The sequence below is a fragment of the Onthophagus taurus genome, chromosome 7, assembly GCF_036711975.1.
Source record: "Onthophagus taurus isolate NC chromosome 7, IU_Otau_3.0, whole genome shotgun sequence".
Classification (NCBI taxonomy): domain Eukaryota; kingdom Metazoa; phylum Arthropoda; class Insecta; order Coleoptera; family Scarabaeidae; genus Onthophagus; species Onthophagus taurus.
In genome coordinates, this window is record NC_091972.1 from 19,565,561 (window position 1) to 19,590,625 (window position 25,065).

Below are 25,065 nucleotides of genomic sequence, written 5' to 3' on the forward strand. Positions count from 1 at the left end.
TTTCTGAAAATTAGATACTGCTAACAGGTCTAAATACTGCAAAAGAAAGATAAAATATTTTGGAGAAAACATACATAACTTTGGCAGAAGACTAGATACTGCTTCTAGAAGACTAAATACTGCTTAGACTAGATACTGAAGACAGGTCTAAATACAGCGTCTGGAACACTAAATACTGCTTTCTAAAGACTAAAATTGCTTTGTGGAGACTAAATACTGCTTTCTGAAGACTAGCTACTGCTGACAGGTCTAAATACTGCAAAAGAAAGATAAGATATTGTTGGAGAAAATATTAAAAAAGGCGCCGGCGCCCCCTTTTAGGCAGAGCCCGGGTGCAGTGCACCCCTTGCACCCCCCCAGTAGCGCTGCCTCTGTCTTCGATATTGGAGATGAAGAACAAATTTTTGAAGAAATCAATGAATTATTTCCTATAGGAAGTGAAAGGATAATAAGGAGTAGAGTTGACCATTTAAATATTCATTCAGATATTGAATTTATGACGATAAATGAGATTTCGTCTCTCGAAAAAAAGTTTTCATCGCCTTTTGAATCAAATAGAAGATGTAATATAACCTTCATCCATGACGTAAGTAATTTGTTGATTGCTATTATTTAATGTAAAATTCATCAAAATTTTAGTAATAATGCTGTACCTCCTTCAAACCGTTTGTTGCTGACTCTTCGGTTTTATGCAATGAGTAACATGTTGCTATCCATAGCAGATTTTGTAGGAGTGAGTGTACAATTGGCATCTTCTGTCGTTCATCATGTTAGTTGTGCCATTATTGTTTACCATCACATTTTAACATACAATAATACGAGATATACATATTTTTTGCTTTCCTTGTCATGTAACTGCATCACTTTTTTTGTTTTCTATTACGTTTACGTTTTTATGTTTGATAACAAATTCAAGGAGTTCGCATTCTTCTTTGATGAAATTGGTGGTTCGTCGCCTCTTCTCAGTCTCCATTTCCAAATTTTAATTTTAAGGTTAGAACAGGTTAGAATATCGTCAAAATACCTAATAGTAGCTTTTTTGACCACATAGAGCTGACAATTTAATATAATAGACCAAAAAATCCCTAGATTCCTTGGTTATCTCAAAGATTTCTTAACTATGAGATAAATGGAGGTGGTAGTACGCACGACCCTGTTATCTACGAGATAAACTGTATCTTATAGATAGCTTAACTGACAGATAGCATTGGTTTGGTAGTAACGGGACTAAAGCAACTAATCTTGCTACTTGTTCTGGATTTATTTGAGGCATTTCATGTAATTTTAATCACTACAAAACTTTTTTGTAGTTAATTAATGACACAACGACAAATTAATTGCTGTGGCAACGTCAATTGTTTGACAATGTGATCATACTTCATAAATCTGTTTGATAAGTAAGGTTACAACAACAAAGCTTCAATTCGGACAATTTTAGAGATAAATTAATGAATAAAAAAAGAAACTGCTCATAAAAGAAACGTCTTTCATATAGGGTGTAAGCACTTTCTATACCATTACTTGATTAATACACAGGGTGAGTCAAAAATTAGGAAAAAAACATGGTTCCAGTTTTTCCACTACCAGCTTTAACTTAAAAGCTTTTAAACTATTTAAAACTTAAAAGCTTTAAACTTTTTATTGAAACTAACAGTGTCTTTGACAATTTTGAAAGAAATTGGCTACCAAGAAATAAAAAAATAATAAAAAGCGGCCCACTGGTTTAAAAAATATAAGATATTAAAATTAGGTCAAAAATCAAGTGCGTCACTTTTTTTGGAACTGAGTGTATTTAGAATTTATTATTACTTTTTTTAAATTATTTTATTGTTATTACTGATTGTTTTCTTTCTTTTTATTATTAATGGGTGAATAAAAGTATTATTATTATTTTCTGCTGCTTCGAAAGTATGGAAATATATTGGTATCTGATCGAAGATGGTACTTGGAGTGGCTTTTAGCAGCAATCGGATTGCCTTGAAGGTAATTGTAGCAGAATTTGCTCAAAAGGCTCTCTGTTATAGAAACTACCACGAAATCTTCTTTAATGAATACATCTACTTTATTTAAGCAAACTTTACATACTCTGAACACACTTATATCTTAACTAAAAATAAAATTTTAATTTCCACGCAATGATAATGAAAGCAAATATCATTTTTTGATGGTGTTAAAAAATCGTAAAAATACGATTTAATTATTTATTAATTACGCAAATTGTATAAAAAGAACTAATTCGCTTTGTAGGATTTCAGTTTGTTATTTTTTCAGTGAAATTGCGAAAGCAACTTTTGAAAGAAAAAAAAAAACTTTTTTGGTTGAGCGTCACAAAACTCATAAAGCACAAAAATACACACCAAAGTAAAGGAAACGAAAACAACGCGGTACATGTTGCTCGTTTTCTGCTTTGATGAAGTCCGCGCTAACGTTATTTTTGAGTTTACTACCACGGCCGGTTCGGTACGCGTTATTTCGCGATTATTAGATTAAGAAAATGTAAAAGAACTTTTTTTCGATGTTGTATAAATCGTTTTTCGCGTTCGATTTATTTAAATCGCACGCGACAACTTGTTTATTTAAATGTTCGTAAATTACAGGACGACCGAGATTAACACCTGTTAAATAAAAATTATACGAGTTACGCTTTTTTTTGTAAATAAAACTTTCGTTACCTTGGCGAATGTAAACTGTTCTGTGTTCATTGACAGAAAAGATTTTGAGAAACATCAAGAATTTCTCAAGTTGATTAAGGAAAGGATGAGATTTCTTTTATTTTTGATTATCGTTTATGTTTCATTTGAAGTTAATTTTTGTTGGACGAGTATTGGAAAAAATCCTGATGATTATTCCGGTAAAGATTTTAATTAATTTGGTTGTTTATGATTTTTTTTGGCTCGTTTTAAAGGAACTGGTTGTAAAGTAAACGGAGTTGAGTTAGCCCCTGGAGAAATTAAAGCGTTAGATTATCCTTGTTCTGAACTATTTTGTACACCTCCAACTTATAGAATAAGCGGGTAAATTTCGTTCATTACAATAAAATCAACGTTTACAATCTCTTTTTAAGATGTGCTACAATTAGTGGTGGTAAAAATTGCAAAATAAGACCTGGTGATCTTGATAAACCTTATCCAAATTGTTGCCCATTAATGGAATGCGTTGCTAAAGAATAAATTTTCCTCTTAAACACAAAACATTGACTTATAGCAGATTTTTGTAATTACCTTAGTTGGTGGGGGTTGTTAAAAACGAATTCGAAATTCGTCGTAATTATAACGACGAATAGTTTGCAGGGAGTTCTCGCTCTGCTGCCGAGAGATACGGAAAAGAGAAGAAGAAGAAAACTCTTTGGTAATAAGACGAGTTTGCAAAAGTCATTATCGTACAACTTGAAACCCACCCAGATATATTTCACGACTTACCCCATCTGGATTGTGTTTATACGGTGGGCCTGTTCCGCAAAATTCCACCAGAACATCTTGCAGCTTTTTTGTGGAATCTGAAAAAACGTAAATATAAAAGTTAATTTCTTAAGTTTCATTGCAAATATTGACTGGAGATTTAAATAATCCTGAAATGTTCGTACCGGAAGAGTTTACGTGGGTTTCAGGAAGATTTCAGAGGGGTTTAAACCTTTCCCGTTTTATTAACACCACCCCTTGAACTTTTAAGTTAATTAGGTTAATGAAAATAAATAAATCTTGAATTTAACTAGAATCTGCTTTATTTAAGTTTACAACGAGTTTTGAAACATTTAAAAGAATGTAACGATCGCTAATAAATCATATTATAATTCTAAAGAAAATATGAATTGTAATTTAAATTTAGACGTTTTATAGCTGTAAAGATAAAAACGTTTCTCGACTTTAAAAATAATAAATTTTGAATTGCGACTTTCTCGTCTGGATGTGATCCAGAAAACAACAATAAATTCCACCTTGAAATTGAAAAGGATCTAATTTTTTTTGAATTAATTTCAATGTTTGGCAAAAATTTAAAATAATGTGGTTAAAATAATGGCGAATAAATCGTAGAAAGTTTGGTTCTCTCCAAAGTTATAACACTAATATTGAAATGAAGTTATGTACATAATAATTTTACTTCTTTTCAATCCTATTTCATAATAATAATAACTTTATTGTGTTTCTAAGAATGACCAATTCTCTTACTCGTCAGTCATTTACAAAAAACAAAAGGAAGAAAATAATTAACATTACACACTTAACCTTTTTTCTACGCTTATCCGTGCCTTAACATTGACAATTAAATAACACATTCTACATTTAAAAAGTCCTGAACACTAGGATGCATTGCAAACCAAAAAAGCCTTAAGGCGTTTTTTCAGAGCTGCATTTGAGAAACATCGGGTGTCAAGTGACAATCGATTGAACAACTGCTGGGATGTGAATTCCGGTCCCCTTTGTGACATATTCAAACGGCAGCATTTCGGCCTAAAGTTGTGCCTAACCCTAGCCCCGTATCCATGCACCTCAGATTGAACTTGGTACTCTTGACTTGTTGGTGTTCGCATAAAGTATAGACTCACAATAGACAAATTTGGTGGGTGACACAAGTTATCCCTTAAAACAGTTTCAAATTGTGAGTTTAGAATACATAAGATAATCGTTGTTAGTTTCTCAACATGCAAAGGAAGTGAAGTAATCATCCCAACAGTTTTTACTGCGTATGAAATTTCATTGAACTGGTGAAGCAGTTCTCGTGTATATTTTGGTTTCTCTGTGGCTCATCAAGATAACTATTGGGCACCTCATAAATGCTGTACAACATGCGTAAAGAATCTTACAGGTTGGATAAAAGGAACGCAATATATGTCTTTTGGTGATTTGGACAGAGCCTGTAGATCACGTATCTGATTGCTACTTTTGCTTGACTAATATAAATTGAATGAATATGGCATCAACACATACTGTGAAATATGCAAATGTACATTCTGCATCACGACCACTTCATCATAGTGCTGATTTACCTGTACCTACAATGCCAAATCAGACAAATGACGCAGCAAATGTTGTCATCGATTTACCTTCATGTAGTGCAATTGAAGATGAAATTCATGAGGCAACCTATGTGCTTGATCTGGTTCGTGACTTAAAATTGTCAAAAAAAGCAGTCTGAAGTATTAGGATCCAGATTGAAAGAATGGAATTTGCTTCATCCCGATACTAAGGTGTGTCTTTTTCGTAGCCGTGACGAAGAACTAAAAAAATTCTACTCACAAGAAGAAAATTTAGTGTATTGCAATGATATTACTTCGGTCATAAACTTGCTAGAAATTGAATTTCAACCACAAGATTAGCGCTTGGTTATAGACTCGTCAAAAACCAGTTTAAAAGCTGTACTCTTGCAAAATGGAAATAGATTACCCTCTATTTCAGTAGCATATGCTTTCACTATGAAAGAAAATTTACGAAAACATGAAATTGGTACTAGAAAAAATTCTTTATAATCAATTTTCATTTAAACTATGTGGTGATTTCAAAGTCATTGCATTACTTCTCGGAATGCAGCTGGGTTTTACAAAGTATTGTTGCTTTCTATGTGAGTCGGACAGCAGAGATCGAAACAATCATTACCGCAAGAAAGACTGACCAAACTCCTGGGAATAAAAATGTTTTACACCCTCCTCTTGTCGAGCCCACCACAGAACTATGTACTTGAAAGAAAAGTTTCCTAAATTAGTGACGCTAAAATAAAAGAAGGAATTTTTGTCGAACCTTAGATTAGGGAATTGTTCAAAGATAATTGTTCGTCGTCCCAATTTTTAAATCCGGCGACAAGCAGTTAGTTTCAAATTACCGCCCAATTTCTATTCTCTCGGCTATTCCCAAGGTTTTTGAGAAAATTGTCCAGGAATACTTTAGCCAGTCGATTACTCACTCTTTTATTCATGAACAACACGGTTTCTTGCCCGGACGATCGACTGAGACTAATTTGGTATCCTACGTTAATTTTATTCATTCTGCCCTAAATGAAAATTCTCAAGTCGATGCTATTTACACAGATTATTCTAAAGCTTTCGACAAGATTGATCAACCTTGTTCAAAAACTCTCTTCCTTTAACATCCCAAATGGCATTGTTCACTGGATTATATCATATTTATCAGATAGAAGTCAGGCAGTCAAGGTTGGTAGCTTTCTATCCGGTTATAAGTCCATCTCTTCCGGTGTGCCTCAAGGCAGCCATCTTGGACCAATATTATTTTTAATTTATATTAATGATATTGCTTCCTGCTTTAAGTTTTCCAAATTCCTGCTGTATGCAGATGATAATAAAATATTTACAAATATAACATCAAGTCTCGACTGTCTGCGGCTTCAGGAAGACCTTGACCGTTTGCATGACTACTGTCTCGTCAACAAACTTCATCTCAATTACGACAAATGTTAAAAAATTACGTTTACATGGAAACGATATCCGGTTAACTTTTATTACAGTTTTAACGGCAGAGCTATTGCGTCCACTGACAGAGTGAAGGATCTTGGTATTACTCTTGATTCCAAACTGCGATTCCACTTTCATATTGACCTTATGGTGAAAAAAGCAGTACGTAACTTGGGATTCGTTATCAGAATAAGCAGAAATTTCACCAATGTTACCTGTATAAAGTCCCTTTATATGGCATTTGTAAACAGTGTATTAAGCTATGGTTCTGTGGTGTGGAGTCCCATGTACGCCGTCTATCGTGATAGCATTTTTCGTTTGCGCACATCTAATACGAATACTTATTCTAATTCGCCAATCATACAGGTTCTTAATACTTACAACCAGAGCTTCAACCATGTTTCTCTATTTGGGCTGTCATTGCGTTCGTTTAAAGATTTCGTGTTGCGCGATATTGTTTAGTTGCGAACCACTTTAATTCTGTATTAACTTGGTAAAAACATTGTAACTACTTTTCTTTATATTTGAATTTCTTGCTTGTGTTTCTAAGTGTATTGTCTCTAGCCCACGTGTGATATACAGCATTTTATTTACGACTGCTAAAAATTACTAAAAAATCAATTTCTTTAAAAAAGTCTATTTGACATTTATAAAAATATTTTGAAATGATTGTTGACAACTTTGAATTGTCAGTTTCAACAACATGTTTACTCATCTGGAATAAGTGTTTCGAAATGTAAAAACATAACAAATAATGTTTATAATAAATAGTATTGTTTCTCTGTAAGTAGATAGCACTTTTCCTTTTGTATTGTTGCTCGTTTCAATAAATTAAGTCTGTTCTGATTAGGCTAAAAATGCGTTACGTAATGAAACCAGTGCGGTAATGAATTTCATTACGTAACTCAAATCACCTCAAATGAGTGCGGTAATGATGACTTATCCAAGCAGTCGTAGATAATAGTATATTATTCAACAAGCGTATAATGGCGGCTGTTACCCACGAAGATGAAGTTAATCTGAGTGGGTAACATCCATTATACGCAAGTTGAATACTATACTTTATCTACAACTATTTAATTTTGAAAAAAAAAATCAAAAAAAGGAAAAAAAATAAACTTGGTAGACATTTCAGACATAACCTCAATATAAGAAAGCTGTCATTTCTGTTAATATTTTATTTTTTTGATTAGTAGGCCGTGTCAGAACTGTGGAATAATGGCTTCATTATTCAACACTTTGTCAGTCATGAGTAATGGGTGTCATTACCCGTCAAAAATCAAATGTATAACGAATAGATAATAATTCAATAGTTGTAGATAAAAATATTAAATTAACTTTTTTGCACTATTATGACACTGTATGTTTGAAGAATTATTCAGGAGATCAATTGTCACTTAATGGTTTATTTGTTCATAAAAAGTTTAAAATGTGTTAATTTTTTTGTGTGTATTAAAATTTAAAATATAACAGATAATTATTTGTTTTGTTCTTTAATTTGTTTAGTTTTTTTTATGTGATATTAATTTGAGATAAAAATAAGAAAGAAAACTATTAAAAGGTTAGTTTCATTTTTTATTAATTTTTAAAATCTTTACTTAATGTCCGTGAAGCAAAAAAAATCTTTTCCAATACGGCACTAAAGTGAAATATTTTTCAGCGTTATGGCGCTAAAGTGCAATTTACTTTAGCGCCGTAACGCTGAAGTACTTTTTTGCTATGTTGATCTTAGCAACCGTCGTTATGCAACAATGACTTACTTCTACCGCGAGCAAACACGCCAACAAAGTTGTCATTTAGTGACGTTTGAAGAAAAACTATCTTTATCACGTTTTTGCTGGTAAAAATAGAACATTTTTTAATAGTTATTTATATTTTATTTTTTAATAGCCAAAGAAGGAAGATCTACATATCTACAACACGCGTCATGGAAGTAGTCTGTTAATACCATATCACAGAATCAAAAAATCCCAGAATACTTTCAACTATACATATATCGGTCAAATTGTACAACGCAAAAGGTTCAAACAGAAAGTTAAACGAATATTATTGGAAAAAGAGTATTATTCAATTGAGGAATACCTTGCGGACAAGAACTTTCCATATATGTATATAAAAAAAAATTTAATAATTATTTGCAATATTGTAATATTTTGAGTCTTACGAACTGTATGTTATTGACGAGAATAATGTATAATCATACTTATTCAATAAAATTATTATTATTATTATTACAAGTCGGCTAGAAACATAATTACAGTACGACTGGAGAATTGCACGACGAGGTCGTAGACCGAGTCGTGTAATCACACGAGTACTGTAATTATGCTCTAGCCCACGTGTGATATACAGCATTTTATCTACGACTGCTAAAAATTACTAAAAAATCAATTTTTTAGAAAAGTCTATTTGACATTTATAAAAATATTTTCAAATGATTGTTGACAATTGAGGAGCAAAAGTAACAAAGGGGCTAAGTGCCAAAATTGTTAAACAGAGAAATTTAAAAAAAACCTTCACATACCAAAACGACAGACTTTATTTCTAAATAATTATCTAACACATATTATATGCCTTACGCCTAAATATGCCACGACGAAAACAACAGAAAAAAATGAAAATTTGAATATAATAAAATAAATTTAAAAAAAAAATAGGAAACGGGCTAAGTGCCCGTTTCCGTTATAGTCTTGTAGATAAGGCATCATTGATATTAAGTGTTTTTCTTTGTTGTCACTGACCTTACTAATGTCTGGTAGCTGGTTAATTGTGATATTTTTTAGATCTTGCATAGTTTTCCCTTTTTTAAGTATCGGAGTTGCTTTCCATGGTATTAGTTCAGAAAAAGCTTCAGCAGTAAACAATAAACCAGGTTGTTGTGAGTCAACATCCAATCGTACAACTTTGCTAATATTCATTTTTTTGAGATTTAAGATCTTGTCGGCTGCCGCTTGTACATCAAAAATTTTTTTTCTGTGACATATCTACTATTTCAAATCGGTCTGTGTGTGTACTTGATATTATTACATCGTGTAAGTCCTCAGGTACCATCGGAGCGCACTTACGCTTTCTTTTCTCCATCAAGGCGAAATCTCTGTCTCACTGAAGGAAGCTTTTTCCACTGACAAGATACCTATGTTCGATAGTGTCAAAGAGTCCACAAGTCACTAGAAACACGTAAATAAATACAATCATTCTGTTTTTATTTTGGGTGGTACAGTTATCGCTCCAAATAATAACATTCCTTTTTTTCTGTAATCCCCATATTTAGGACGCGTAATAAGCAAGACGCAATCTCGTTACCGCCACGTCCTGCCACTCCTTCATGCCGGCAACACATGTATGAATGTTTCTTATCTCCAAAGCTAGCACGAGATGGCAGCGCTGAAGCGTTTGTGGGGCCGGAACCAGCAATTGGTGTATCATTTGCGATGGCCAAATATAGGATTGGACTGTGGGCTGAAGAGAGACTTCGCCTACTGCGGACCAGTTCTCCTGGAATGAGACATGCTAAGGTGTTTATTAACATCGCCACTGTCAAACCCGGGAATATTTTAGGACTTGCCCGTAGTAGCATAAAAGTTCTAATGGGTATTTTTACTGGGCACTGCCGATTAAAAGCACACCTCAACTTGTCGGGTTTAGCCGACGATGTTGAATGCCCACTATGTGCGGAGGAAACAGAGACGGTTGAGCATGTTTTGTGCCACTGCCCTGCCGTTAACCGTATCAGATTCTCGATTTTTGGGTCGCAGTTTATCTCTTCAAAAGATCTGAATGACCTTTCACCGAGCAAGGTATTAATGTTCGTTAAGAGCATTTGACTGCACGGTGAAATTTGATAACGATATCTATCGGGGTACAATAGATCCTTAGGGTCGCGGTGCAAGGTTGGTTGGTCCGCCTACCCGATATGTATTCTATGTAATGTAATGTAATCTCCAAAGCTGATTCCTAAGTTATAGCATGAAAGCTCAAGTAAAACATGTCAGAGTGCGTCAATGTATTTACGAATATGACTTGTTCTAAATCCAATGAGAACACACTCATGGTGCTTCCTGGCACTTGCGATGACGCGATGTGCCTTTTCATGAGCCGCTTTTTTTCTTTTGTATAATAGTCTCCAAATACTTTTTTGTCAAAGCAAAGGTATTCATAAAAGTAAATTTACAAACAACTACAATATTACCTTCTCCATCTGGAAGGCTATAGTGGATGGTAGTTTGACGATGACTGTCATGAGGGTCTTCATATGAGCTATGCCTTCTCCTTTTCACGCCAGTCAACTGTATTAAACCCATGATGTACGTTCCACGGACGTCAACTCTGCACTTGTAGTATTTTTCAAAAAGAGCCAATCTATTTGCGTAATTCAACGACTTGCACCTGAATTTGCATTTACATGTTATCCGTAAGAGTTTTAGGGTTTACACAACAAAATATGGTTCTAGTTCATGACATTATTTACACACGTACAACTATATTAAAAATAATAACTCACTTCTAGATTAGGTCTCCTTTTTTCACCTACAGCATTTCCATTTTTGCTTTTATAGGATTGTCCTGCATTTTTTCGTTGTCTTTGTTCGTCACTTAATCTTCCCAATCTTTGTTTGCGACGTTCTAAATTCATTTTGAAGTTCACTTTACACTGTTCAGCAGCCGTGTGACACGAAACGATATACTCGTATTCCGGTTGAATGTAAAAATACGAACGCTCAACACAACAATGCCTACTTCAAAATTATTTTGAATTGTCAATTTCAACAACATGTTTACTCATCTGGAATAGGTGTTTTGAAATGTAAAAACATAACAAATAATGTTTATAATAAATAGTATTGTTTCTCTGTAAGTAGATAGCACATTTCTTTCGTATTGTTGCTCGTTTCAATAAATTAAGTCTGTTCTGATTAGGCTAAAAATGCGTTACGTAATGAAACCAGTGCGGTAATGAATTTCATTACGTAACGCAAATCACCTCAAATGAGTGCGGTAATGATGACTTATCCAAGCAGTCGTAGATAATAGTATATTATTCAACAAGCGTATAATGGCGGCTGTTACCCACGAAGAAGAAGTTGCAACACGAGCGAGCGAAGCGAGCGAGTGTTGTAATCTGAGTGGGTAACATCCATTATACGCAAGTTGAATACTATACTTTATCTACAACTATTTAATTTTGAAAAAAAAATCAAAAAAACGAAAAAAAAATAAACTTGATAGACATTTCAGACATAACCTCAATATAAGAAAGCTGTCATTTCTGTTAATATTTTATTTTTTGATTTGGTGTCAGAACTCTGGAATAATGGCTTCATTATTCAACACTTTGTCAGTCATGAGTAATGCGTGTCATTACCCGTCAAAAATCAAATGTATAATGAATAGATAATTCAATAGTTGTAGATAATAGTATATTATTTTATATGAGCATATAATGAGGGCTATTATTCACGAAGGTTAAGTTTATGTCACGAGCATAGCGAGTGGCATAATTAACCTGAAAAAAGGAATTTGTTTAGGTTTTTTTAATGTCAAACATTTAGAAACTCCTAAAAAATTGAATTAAATTGACGTTTTTTGAACTTAACGTTTCAAATAATTATTATTAGTCTGGTCAAGATGGCTACCCGTGAATGATGATTATTATTCACCGCTATTATTCACTCCGTGAAAAATGACTACCATTTTGATTTAGAAAACTCATTCATAAGGTATATATTATAAGGTAATCGTGGACAAACATATTTTTTTATTCAACTCAAAAATAACGATTTTTGAAATGTGTCACTTTTCTTGTGACACATTTCACGACGGTATTGGAAATATAACTGTTCTAGGTCTTTTCGTTTTACAATCGTAGGAGATGTCGCCCGATAATCCGGTATTTCCAGTAATCCTGCACCGCTAAAGTCCCGAACATGCCGGATTATCTGAAGTCTAGTGTATTTACTTACTACTTTTGGATACTGAGTTTATGATTTTGCTTGATTCAGCCAACATCAACACAAAACAGGACAGTTCCGAAAGGACATTTTATCAAAAGATCGTTAGCGATTTGGAAATTTTTTAAATGATTATTCTCAATGTGTTTGTGATGTCAAGCGACAATTTTTTCTCTCTTTATTACCCGCTCCGCACAGCAACTAAACGAGATGAAAGGTTGTGATTGACATCAATGTCGTAATTAATAACTTTTCAAATTTTTTCCACGTTTTTTATTTAATGACAAAAGCAACCTCCAACATAGGCGTTAAAAGGCCACATTTGCTATGCAAATACCTTTAGGACACGGGTAGAATCCGCAGGAGCTAAGTGCTAAGGAAGATTGTTTAGATTAAAGCGGCAAGAAGGAGGTAATTGACTAGAAGCATCTTTTTTTTTTAGTTTTATTCGCTTTTAGCGAAGTCTTCTTTTCAGAACTACACAGCCTAGATAATAAGAAATTGTTCAAATTTATCTACAATGAAAAACTTTATGAAACTTTTCAAAAAGGAAATAATAAGAATCGAAAAGGTCGAAGAGAATTGGAGAGATTTTAAATTGAGGGTTTAATTAAAAAGTTTTATTTCATCGTTTTTTTTTTAATTTAATAAGTCAGATTTAAAATTACTCTTTGTTTTTTTAGAAAACGAACCTTTCACCCTGAAAATGAAATGTGTTTAATAATTTGGTGGAATATTTTTTGACGTAGTTATTTTAATGAATTTACGGGACGGTTTTTACCGCAAAATAAAACAATGGGTCCTATTTTTGTATACGGTTCGGACGAGAATAAACACGCCTGAATGCCGATCATGCCCCCTTCGATACATTAAAAATAGTTTTATCACAAAGTGCGTGTTTCGGCTTTTTGCGGTTTTTAAAGTTCGATACACAAACCGCACCCGGAACCATTTTTTTAAAAAATATTAATACTCAATTCGTGAATTTATAAATCTAATCGAACTCGTTTATTGTTTTTTTATTTTTAATCAAAATCGGTGAATTGTAACTTACAAGCTGCGAAATCCTGGAGCTGTTGAAACTCAGCAGGAGATAATTTATCCCACTGAAGCGCCATCATATCCATCACTTCAATTTAATCTGAAAATAAAAGTTTTTAATTAAAATAAAACAAAAAAATTAAGAGTATCTTTTGGAAAAGTTTTTGATAAATTCTCCAATATCCCACAGGGATCATTTAAATAATAGTCTAAAACGTGAAGGATTCAGCAAGGGATTTCTAGGACTGCGTCCAAGGACTCTGCGGGCGAACACGTGATCCCGCAAAATTGACCGTGGGGCCTTCTAATCCAGTTGGAAGGACACACCACATCGTGTGACGCGGCAGGATTTTCGTCGTCCTGCTCGAGGGAATTGGTGACGTGAGGTGTTTTATGTGTTCTAAGCTCGACGAACACCAAATGGGAATCGTTGTAAACTTGGAAACGAAAACCATAAATTTAAACCTAAAAGTTACGAGATGATAATATAAAAGAAAACGTTGGTAATTTTAATAATTGCGGACTAAAAAAAATCGTGAGGTTACAAAATTTTTCATTAAAGTATAAAAATTGTAACTCCAACCCCATTTACGTAATAAGACCATCGAAGATTTCCCAAGAGTGGTATTGATTATGACAGAGAGCATTCCGTGCAACCACCAGCAATCGGGGTTTTTCCTTTGGGAATTTCTGTCTCTGCACATCATACACTTTACACATTGCGGGGTACACAGAAAATCAAAGAAAACCTATAAAAAACTCGTATTCAATAAATTACCTTAAAAATGTTATTGCAATTTTAAACTTAATATGAATTTAATACGAAATCTGTTTCAATAGTTTCCATTATTTCGCAGTTTTGGCGTTTAAATGGTTGAGTTGGTGAGCTGACTTGAACAAAACAGTGTTAGGCAACTGTATCCAGAATTGAAAGGAGAAACTAGAAACAGCAGCTCCAGTAAACCGCAACGTTGCGGTTAAAGTTGGTCAACTCAACTGTGGGTGTCCAATAATCAATCGTTTCGTGAGTATTTATTCGTGCTGTGGAGTTATTTATGGTTAAATTGAACTCGTTAGGGATTGTTAAAGGAATATGTGATTATTGGAAATGTAATTTAAACCTTTAAAATAAGTTAACTAAACTTTGTCGCATTTTTACGTTTTATTTTTACGTTTGAGTCACAATTCTGAGATTTTAGGAATGTAAATTTTTCCTAGATAGAAGCTATATCTTAGATTTCGCCCATGTTTACTTCCCGTTCTTAATGTTATAATCATGCAAATTTAGTTAAGCCGAGGAGGTACATCGATACCACATCAATACAAATCTACTCAGGTTTAAAGATTTATGAGGTAATTAAGCTGAGGTGGCTTGCGGACGAAGTGCTACATCGATACCACTTTGATGCAAATTTACTTAGTTTTTAAGGATTTATGAGTTAATTAAGCCAAGGTCGCTTACGGCCGAGACGCCACATTAATCCAATATCGATTCAAATCTACATACTATATGGTTGAAATTAGTGATGGAATGCATAGTGATTTTGCGAAAAGCCGGATATTCGGCATCCCCTTCGGCCGGATATCTGGTTATCCAACATATCGATCCAATCATTATGGTTATAATTACTGGTGCATTTCTGAAGTGATATCCTACATAGAAACATTATTACGATATTTGAATTAATTAATAAGAAAGCTGATAAGATATGTCAATTTATTTGGATCCAAGAGGATATTTTAATTAATAATTGGTGATATTTCCACAAGGATCCTTCAAGAAATGAATTTTATAGCGAATTTTGAAAAATATCCATGAAAATTGCAACATCGAAAATTTTATCAAAACTTGAAATATTGTTTTCTCAAAAACTAAAAGTTATTTTTCAAAACGGTTTGGTTCATTGGAAAGAGGACGTTTTTATTAACATTTTGAAAAATTTTCATACTCATATTCTAAAAACTGGATTTATACGAATTTTTAAAACCCAATCGGCGAAAATTGCAAAATTCGAAAAAATTGTTGATTACTTCAAAGATATATTTCTCAAGAACTGAAAGTGATTTTTCAAAACGGCTTTTTGCATTAAAAAGAGGATATTTTAATTAATAATTGGTGATATTTCCACAAGGATCCTCCAAGAAATGAATTTTATAGCGAATTTTGAAAGTTATCGATGAAAATTGCAATATCGAAAATTTTATCAAAACTTCAAATATTGTTTTCTCAAAAACTGAAAGTTATTTTTCAAAACGGGTTGGTTCATTGGAAAGAGGACACTTTTATAAAAACTTTGGGAAATTTTCGTACTCATATTCCAAGAAATGGATTTTATACGAATTATTAAAACTTAATCGGCGAAAATTGCAAAATTCGAAAAAATCGTCAATTATTTAAAAAATTTATTTCTCAAGAACTGAAAGTGATTTTTCAAAACGGCTTGTTGCATTAAAACGATAATACTTTAATTAATAATTGGTAATATTTCCACAAGGATCCTTCAAGAAATTAATTTTATAGCGAATTTTAAAATATTAACAAATTAATTATTAATTATTAACAAAATATTTCTAGAAGGTTATGTTCCATTAGCTTTTAAGAGTGCGATTATAATTCCGATACATAAAAAAGGCTCGCGAAAAGATGTTGAGAATTACAGACCAATTGCGCTTATCACAACTATTGCAAAGATTTTCGAAAATATTGTTTTCCGTCGAGTTAATGCCTTTCTGGTGAAGCACAATATTTTATCTGAATCTCAGTTTGGTTTCAGGGAGGGTAGAAGTGCTTCATCGGCTATCGCGGAATTATCAAAATACATATATCATGGCCTTGATGACTCATTATGTACTATGGCAGTGTTCTTGGACTTGCGGATGGTATTTGACACAGTTGATCATAAAATACTACTAGCCAAACTTGAACATTACGGAGTTAGAGGATTGCCCCTCGAATTATTCGAGTCTTACCTACACAATCGATCACAGAAAATAAGAGTAAATGCCTGTTTTAGTTTACCGGGAAATTTAACTTGCGGCGTTCCTCAGGGCACGGTTCTTGGCCCAATGTTATTTCTTATTTATATTAATGACCTGTTGGTGCTCAATTTGAGTAGTAAACTGATATCTTATGCTGACGATACGAAACTTATTTTTATTGGCCACTGCTGACTTGAGGATTTTGCTAAGATGGCTTGAAAGCAATAAACTAACCCTTAACTTAGCAAAAACGAACTTTATAACTTTCTCTACATACAATAGTACACAACCGTCGGTGGACGTTATTGTGATGCATGCTCATTCATGTCAGTCAATTGATTGCCATTGTCCGAAGATTCATAAAGTAAGGTCTGTAAGACATCTTGGTGTGACACTGGATCAGAATTGTAGGTGGGATGAGCACGTCGACATTGTCTGTAAAAAATTAAGATCGGTGATGTTCTTAATGAAAAAATTATCGCCACATGTCTCACGCACATTTTTAAGATCATACTATTTTGCGATGGCTGAATCAGTTATGAGATATGGTATTATTGGTTGGGGAGGGTCTTCAAACATTTACATTGGCAAAATGTATACATTGCAAAAGCTAATATTAAAGGTTCTGCTTAATGTGGGTGTGAGGTTCCCCTCGAATGAGGTCTTTCAGAAATCGAATGTCATGTCAGTATACATAATTTATATCCAATCTATTCTACAGTATGTATTAAAATCACCGGCCACTATGCGGAGTGTTGATCATGGGCACCATACTAGATCGAAGGTTCGTATGGACATTCAACCGGCAAGGGTTTCTAAAGCGATCGGTCAAAAGTGCTTCATCTGCTATGCACCAAAAATATATAACTTGTACAAGAGTTTTATATCAGTACATTACCAGTCTATGAGCTCGAGAAACACCAACTTTGTTGTGAGAGAATGGTTAAAAACCTTAACAAATATTGGCAAATTAAGTGATATTTTACAATAGCATTCCCTGTAATTATTTTGTCTTATTTTCCATTTGTAAGCGTTTTCTTCAATTTCTTTTAATTGCTACTTATAGATAAATATGACTGTACTACAATACCTGAGGTAAGTAAATTGTAAAGCCTATAGGTCACTAATTATTGTAAATTTTTCGAAAAACCACTCATAATTCTGTTCGACAGAATTAGTGGTGTATTCCCAGTGAATGCTGGGATATTACCTTTAATATTGTTCCCTTAATTATTTAGTTATACTTATTTGATTTAAACTATTTTGATTTTTATTTTTTTTTGTGTGAATTATACGGAAAACAATAAAGGTTATAATAATAACAATAATAATCGATGAAAATTGCAACATCGAAAATTTTATCAAAATTTCAAATATTGTTCTCTCAAAAACTGAAAGTTATTTTTCAAGACAGGTTAGTTCATTGGAAAGAGGACACTTTTATTAACACTTTGGGAAATTTTCATATTCATATTCCAAGAACTGGATTTTATACGAATTATTAAAATTTAATTTTAAAAATGTCGATTATTTAAAAAAATTATTTCTCAAGAAGTAAAAGTAATTTTTCAAAACGGTTTTTTGCATTAAGGAGAGGATACTTTAATTAATAATCAAAATTGATAACAGCGAAGAGACGGTAACTAGACGAAACTGCAACAAGACATTTTATACAGGACTTCCCAAAACTCCCGGGACGTAGAGAGGTAAGTTTTAAACGAGTGAAGAAAAAAATTTGAAAATTTGGGGATCACTAAAAAGCCATAAAAACTACATTATTAGATAGTTTAGAACTTCCATGTAATGTGGAGTTTTTTTAGAGGATGACTACCAGTACATTTTTAAATAGCAACCACTGTCGAGTTTTACATTATTATAAAGGTTATGAAAAAAAAAAACACAATCCCATAAGATATCTCGATATTTTAATTCTTTCAAAATTTATGAGGGGTTGACTAAAAATGGGAAAATAAAATGTTTTCATGTTTTTTGCACGTTTATTACGATTTTTATAACAAATGTTCAAATTATCGACCTTCTTCGGTCTCGCAATGACCAAAACGCTCTTAACTGGAATTTTGAACCATCAGGAGCATATCCCTAAGTAGCGATATTGGTAATTTCTTCAAGTATGCTATTTTCCAAATCATTTATTGGTTTTGGTTTTGTTACATACACTGTACTTTTCAGAAACCCCCAAAAGAGTGGTCACTCAATTTCACCTCTTCTACCAATCCAACGGTTTGGAAACGTGCTGCTTAACAAGTTGCGAACTGCGCGACTAAAATGTGGAGGAGCACCATCTTGCACCATCAAATTTTCATTAATAAAAAATGGACCAATTACATTCTCTTCCATAATACTAGACCATACATAGATTTTCTGTAGTTCCTGAGTATGATCTTCTCTTATTTAGACGTGGATTTTCGTCACTCCAATAATGACAATTGTGTCTATTAACCTTACTATTCAAGTAGAAAGTAGCCTCATCAGAGAAAACAACATTCAAAAGACAATTTCTGTCAGCATCGCATTTTTCACGTACTATTTTACAGAATTCCAACCTTCTTTCGAAGTCACCTTCGTTCCATTCCTGAACTAGGTGAAACTTATAGGGGAAATAGTTATTTCTTTTCAAAATTCTGTGGACAGAACTTTTACCAATTTCATGTACCTGAGACGCGTTTAATAAGGAAGTTGAAGGTTCTTCAATAAAAGACAGTAACACCTTTCTGTTTTTTCTGGAGTTGTTGCAGATTTCGGTCGTTGATGACAAAATTATTGAAGACGTGCCTCACTTGATCGTAAAATCTTGTTCTATCCCCAAAATCACGAATCATTAAATTATTAATTCTTTCTTTTTCGGTCAGTTTTTGCGACATTTTTGGAGTTAATAAAACCAAATTTTAGAAAACAAGTTTGTTTTAATTACGGTCACTGTCAAAAAATAACATCTGCGCCACAACATCTCTCTTATCATATTTAAGTCTACTTATCTTCTTTTAATATTTACTTAATAACTGTAAAAATGGCGCAAAATGACCGAAAAAGAAAGAATCACTCTTTTAATGATCGAAAATCGCATACTTGAAGAAACCACCAATATCACTAGGGATATGCTCCTGATGGTTCAAAACTCCATTTATGAGCGTTTGAGTCATTGCGAGATCGAAGAAGGTCGACAATTTGAACATTTGTTATAAAAATCGTAAAGAACGTGCAAAAAAACATGAAAATATTTTATTTTTCCGTTTCCTCATAATTCTTGAAAGAATTAAGATATCGGGTTTTGGTTTATGGGGTTGTATTTCTTTTTTCATTACCTTTAAAATAAGGTGAATCTCGACAGGGATTGCTATTTAAAAATGTAGGGGTGGTCATCCCCTAAAAATACTCCATATTGCATGGAAGTTCTAAACTATCTAAGAATGTAGTTTTTATGACTCTTTAGTGATCCCCAAACTTTCAATTTTTTTTCTTCGCTCGTTCCAAACTTATAGCTCCGTCCCGGGAGTTTTGGGAAGCCCTGTATATCGTATTGGAATTGTTACAATGAGGTTGCTAAAGACAAACCTGATATAAATAAAGTTGTATTCAATGAAAAAAAGTTCTATTGGAGTTGAACTTGATTATTATCTGCAGTGTCCAACAAAGGTAATAGGTTTTTAATATTGGGCCAACGCCGGATATTTGGTAACTATCCGGTATCCGGCCAGATTTAAAAAAATGGCCGGATAGGCCGGGTACCGGATACCGGATAGTTGCCGGATATCCGATCCACCACTAGGTAATATCTTTCACACAGTTACCTATCAGAGTTACCTATCAGTTACCTATCATATATAGAGAAGAGAGATGATCGCAACAAAAAGAATAAGAAGATTAATAATTTAAGAACGAACAAGTACAGAAAAGAAAAAGTTTTGGGAACATTCCATGACGAATGGAAGGGTGAAGAAAAATATCACATACAATTCAAGAATCTAACTAACATCTTGTTTACGAAAGAGGAAGAAAGTTTTTTAAATAAGGGTCATAAATTTGCAATAAACCCCACAATCAATTTTCCTTTATTAACCATAGATTTCGATACAATAATCAAAAAACTACCAGATTATACTGACATCAGGAGTGATTTAATCTCTTTTTTAAAAAAACAAGAAAAAATAAAACCACCATTATTCCCTTTGAAAATTAAATATAATAAAATAATTAAATCAATTAAAACCAAAATAGAACAAAATAATGCTGTGTTCGTTAAAGCAGATAAGGGTGCAGGTATTGTAATTATCGATAAAGATTCATATATACAAAAAACGGAACATTTTATGAAAAATAATAACTATGAAAAATTGAGCAAAGATCCGTTAGATTCAATCATCAGAAAAACGAAAGAAATTATTAATGGTAATAAAGATGCTCTTATCGAATTTACCCCTCATCTACAACATAAACGTATAAACAATTTCTTCAGTACGAACTTCATAAGCATGAATCCTGGTCTTCCTAAACTATACTCCTTACCGAAGCTACACAAAATGGAAATTCCAATAAGACCTATAACAGCCTTCAATAGTTCACCCACATCGAAGTTAGCCAAATTCATGCTTGGTGTGTTTCAAAAAATAAACTTCCAACCTAAATATACCGTTTCTAATTCGAAAGAATTTATCCAAAATACAAAGCACCTTGATCTAAAGAATAAAATCATGCTGTCATTTGACGTGACAAACCTATATTCAAATGTACCCATAGACATCACCCTGAATTTGACTAGTAAAATATTTAAAGAACATTTCAAAGATAAACATTTAACAACTCAACTAGACACTATTCTGAAACATATTGTCACTATGAATTTTTGTAAATTCAACAATAACGTCTATAAGATCAAAGATGGACTGCCGATGGAAATGTCTTTGTCAGGTATCCTGGCTGACATATATTTGGATTACGTGGAAAAAAACTATATCTTTTCAAACCTTAATCCTTTCGTAAATAATATCACAAAATGGGTTCGTTATGTTGATGACATTTTTATAATATGGGAAGGTAATAATACAGATTTAAAAAAGCTTCATACATATATCAACAACATACAAGATAAATTAAAATTTACTCTGGAGCTCGAGAATAATAAAGAAATTAATTTTCTAGATCTAAAACTGATCAACGTAAATGATACAATAACCTATGACATTTATAGAAAACAAACCACAATCTCAACTGTTATCCCCTTTGATTCAGCACACCCATTTTCCCAAAAAATGGCAAGTTTTCGTTTCTTTTTTAATAGAATACTGGATTACCCTTTATCACATGAAAATAGAATCAAAGAATTTAACTATATTTTTAATCTAGGTAAACAAAATAAATACACACACAAAACACTTAATAAGCTTTTAGCCAAGATACAACAGACAAAAGATCCTCTATATACAAAAGATATAAAAGACAATATATATAAACCTATTTCTTATAATAGTATGACTCAAAAGGCCCAAAGTATATTTTCTAAATATAATGTGACTTTAGCATATAGTAATAGGAATTCTATTGTTAATTTGCTATCCAATCACCATCTTAATAATAATAAAAAAACCTCTCATGATAATGGTGTTTACAAAATTAACTGCAATGATTGCAATAGTGTATATATCGGACAAACTGGGCGAAGACTTGATATACGTTTACACGAACATAAAAATAAACCCAATTCTAATATTTTCAAACACATCAAAGAGACTGGACATAGTATGGATTTCGATGGGGTAAAACTTTTGCATAGGTGTGATAAAGGGTTTAAACTTGATTTATTGGAATCTTTTGAGATTGATAAACATAGTAAGAACAATTACATTGATATACTTAATGAACAAGTTGAGATTTTCTACACCCCTCTTTACAAATATATGCCTAAAAAGTGTTTTAATAGCTAATTCTTTTAATTTTTTTAATTTTATTTTTAATTTTATTAAGAAAATTTATTTACAGAATTTCATTTCGTTTTGTAAACATTTTTAAATTTAACATAAATATTTTTATCTCTCTTAAACGTTCCTTTCTTCGTTTTCTTGTAACTTCGATAAATTTATTTTAGTCGCATGACCGGTATTTGTTGATTTTCTGTTGTGTAAGTTTTCGATTTCATTTTGTCTTTAGACAATATTTAACGTGTTAACTATAAGATTTTGTTTCGACATTTATGTAGTGATACATTTTTTAAGGACTTGACGTGAGTAAAAAGGAAAAAGAAATTTTGTTTAATTACGATGTTTTTGATTTTGTTTTGTTATTTCATTTCATTAAGGTTTTGACTGATGATGAAGTAAAACTTCGAAACCGGTATCAATAAATATTTAAACAGCAAGTATAAGAAGTAATTTAATTATTTCTAATTAATCACCAATTTTAAATGTTACCTATCAGGGTTAGAAAATAATCTGTAGGATTATTGCAAGTTGCAAAAGTATCACCAATTATTCCCTCTGGATCAATTTCTGCCTTGTTCTTCTTCTTGAGCCCTTTGCAACGTATTTATTTATTACTTCAGTGTCACTATCTTCATTTTGATTAGTTAGTTGTTCTACTTCTTCATCTTCCAGCTGCTAGTGAGGTGCTTAGTGCTAGTGAGGTACCTATCCTCACTAGCACTAGTAATAATAATGTCATCTTCTATGTCTGTCTGTTCAGAATTATCCAACGGAAGATTTTCTAATTCAATACAAACTTTTTCAGCCTCAACCCAAAGTTCTTCATCAGTCAAAGCTTTGTTCAAGTACTAAAACATATCTGTATTCGCTTGGCTCATTTTTACATCAATCTCAATATTGTACCTGTTACTATCGTGACGGTACTTTTACGTACCAAACACAAAATGTAACTTTGTTTGGGATAAAAATAAGAAATGTTTGAAAATTGTAATTGCAATACGTAAACAATACACGAAGCTGCTTACAAATCACACCTCTTTCTCCGTTTTTTTGGCAAATGTTTCGTTTCTAAGAACACATTGGTCTTCTTATAAAAGTTTAATCACAAAGAAAAAATTGTTTGTCTCCACAGGAGTAAAAGTCCTTGGGTGTTCGGCATTCGCAATCAGTTCAACCACTTCCAGAAGTGTGTAGATTCGGTGACATTACCGTATAGGCCGCTTGATGACACTGGATTTTCTATCACAAGAGTTATAAGAATGGCCCCTTAGTAGATAATTTAAATATCAGACGAAAACACACATTTATAATAAAGAACTGAAGTCCCTTTTTTCACCAAAATGTGCGTCTACCCATAGAGAACACAAAACGGCACAGCTCAAAATCACAAAAAATGACTCAGGTCCCTTTTTAATCACCCATTCAAATAATAGTCGTTGGTTAGGTTGTGTTTTTATTTGGACTTCGGTCTTCCGAACTTCTTTGTGCAAACTTTCACATTTCAACAAGGTTGCTGATTCCTCTAACGATATGTCAATTCTAATCTCGTAACGAAGATGGAAAAAGAGGTTAATTTCCCTTTTCGAGGACTTGAGTCATCTTTGTGCCTTCTTGTTTAAAATTTACATGGTTTTCTATGCTGAGTGAGACACTCTTATCATTGTTTATTCCATTTAGCACATTCGCACAAAATGAATAATAGCGGTTCTGAATAATCCCTTTCATATATTGATGTTTTTACCCAAATGTTGAGGAATTTGTTAATGGATATTCCAAAATCCTATGATAGTTTCTAAGGTTCTCCTTCTATCTTATAGAAGTCTCACAGGTTTTTTTTGGTAATAATATCATGTAGGAATATGTTAACATCGTTTTATCTGCGAAATGTTAATAATAATTATTATTCTCCATGGTTTGGACATCCACGGTTGTTCCACACGAGTCGCTTGGTCCATAAACTTCTACAACACGTCTGTTATGACTCCAGTTAAAAGTTTATAGTTGTATTGATAACATAGAAATGTTGAGACCAATTAGCCTAACTTTATTTCTCCTCAAAGGGATAGAATAGAAAAGGTAATCGATCAATACCTTAAGAATAGAGTGCTTGTCACTAATCCACTCCACCCTACCCAACATGCTTACCAGAAAGCAAAATCAACAATTACTGCTCACCATGCTTGGACTAGCAGTTTAGAGGAGGCAATTGCAACCAAAGAGATAGTCCTATGTGCTTTCATAGACATAGACGGTGCGTTTGATAACACCTCCTATGAATCCATAGAGAAGGCTCTAAACGTATAAGATATACATCCTTCTACAATCAAATAGTGTACAGCCATGTTGAAAAGTCGGCAAATCACAGCCAGTCTGGGAGGCAAGTCGCTGACTATAAAGGCGACTACTCACCAGTACTTGGTGTAGAAGCAATGGGCTCAGCATCACTCCCAATAAAATCGAAATAGTCCCTTTCACTCAGAGAGGGAAGCTACAAATAAAAGCACCCTCATTGAAAGCAGAGCTATTAACCTCAAAACAAAAGTTAAATACCTAGGGGTAATACTAGACAGTAAAGTAAACTGGAACTCACACTTAGATAAGGTGAGGATAAAGGCCATCATGGCAAACCAGATCTGCCGCAGGCTCCTAGGAAGGAACTAGAGTCTCAAACCACGAATGGCTCATTGGCCCTACGTAGCAATAATTAAACCTATGGTCGCCTACGCCTCATTGGTTTGGTGACCAAAAACAAAACATAAGACAG

The 25,065-nt window shown here is 33.0% G+C and overlaps 2 protein-coding genes across 3 annotated transcripts in view; one reads left to right on the forward strand and one right to left on the reverse strand.

Annotated features, from left to right (window-relative positions):
- LOC111416008 (diacyl glycerol kinase 1) overlaps window positions 1-25,065 on the reverse strand; it is a 193,001-nt gene that overhangs the window by 104,923 nt on the left and 63,013 nt on the right. For both annotated transcript variants that reach the window (XM_071197369.1, XM_071197368.1), the window contains exons 2-3: window positions 13,403-13,489; window positions 3,420-3,496 (exon numbers count right to left, since the gene is read on the reverse strand). In XM_071197369.1, coding sequence (XP_071053470.1) covers window positions 3,420-3,496; window positions 13,403-13,475 — 150 coding nt within the window. In that variant the 5' untranslated portion in view covers window positions 13,476-13,489. The remainder of the gene's footprint in view (window positions 1-3,419; window positions 3,497-13,402; window positions 13,490-25,065) is intronic.
- On the forward strand, window positions 2,376-3,321 carry LOC111421225 (short spindle 7). Its single transcript, XM_023054363.2, has 3 exons — window positions 2,376-2,851; window positions 2,906-3,014; window positions 3,065-3,321. The coding sequence occupies exons 1-3, from the start codon at window positions 2,758-2,760 to the stop codon at window positions 3,168-3,170; spliced, it is 309 nt and encodes a 102-aa protein (XP_022910131.1). The 5' UTR covers window positions 2,376-2,757; the 3' UTR covers window positions 3,171-3,321.

Excerpts from the sequence above, each read along its gene's own strand:
- LOC111421225 (XM_023054363.2), top strand. The coding sequence starts at position 2,758 with ATGAGATTTCTTTTATTTTTGATTATCGTTTATGTTTCATTTGAAGTT. Across the intron at positions 2,852-2,905 it reads AAATCCTGATGATTATTCCG|GAACTGGTTGTAAAGTAAAC; the intron begins GTAAAGATTTTA and ends CTCGTTTTAAAG. Across the intron at positions 3,015-3,064 it reads CCAACTTATAGAATAAGCGG|ATGTGCTACAATTAGTGGTG; the intron begins GTAAATTTCGTT and ends TCTCTTTTTAAG.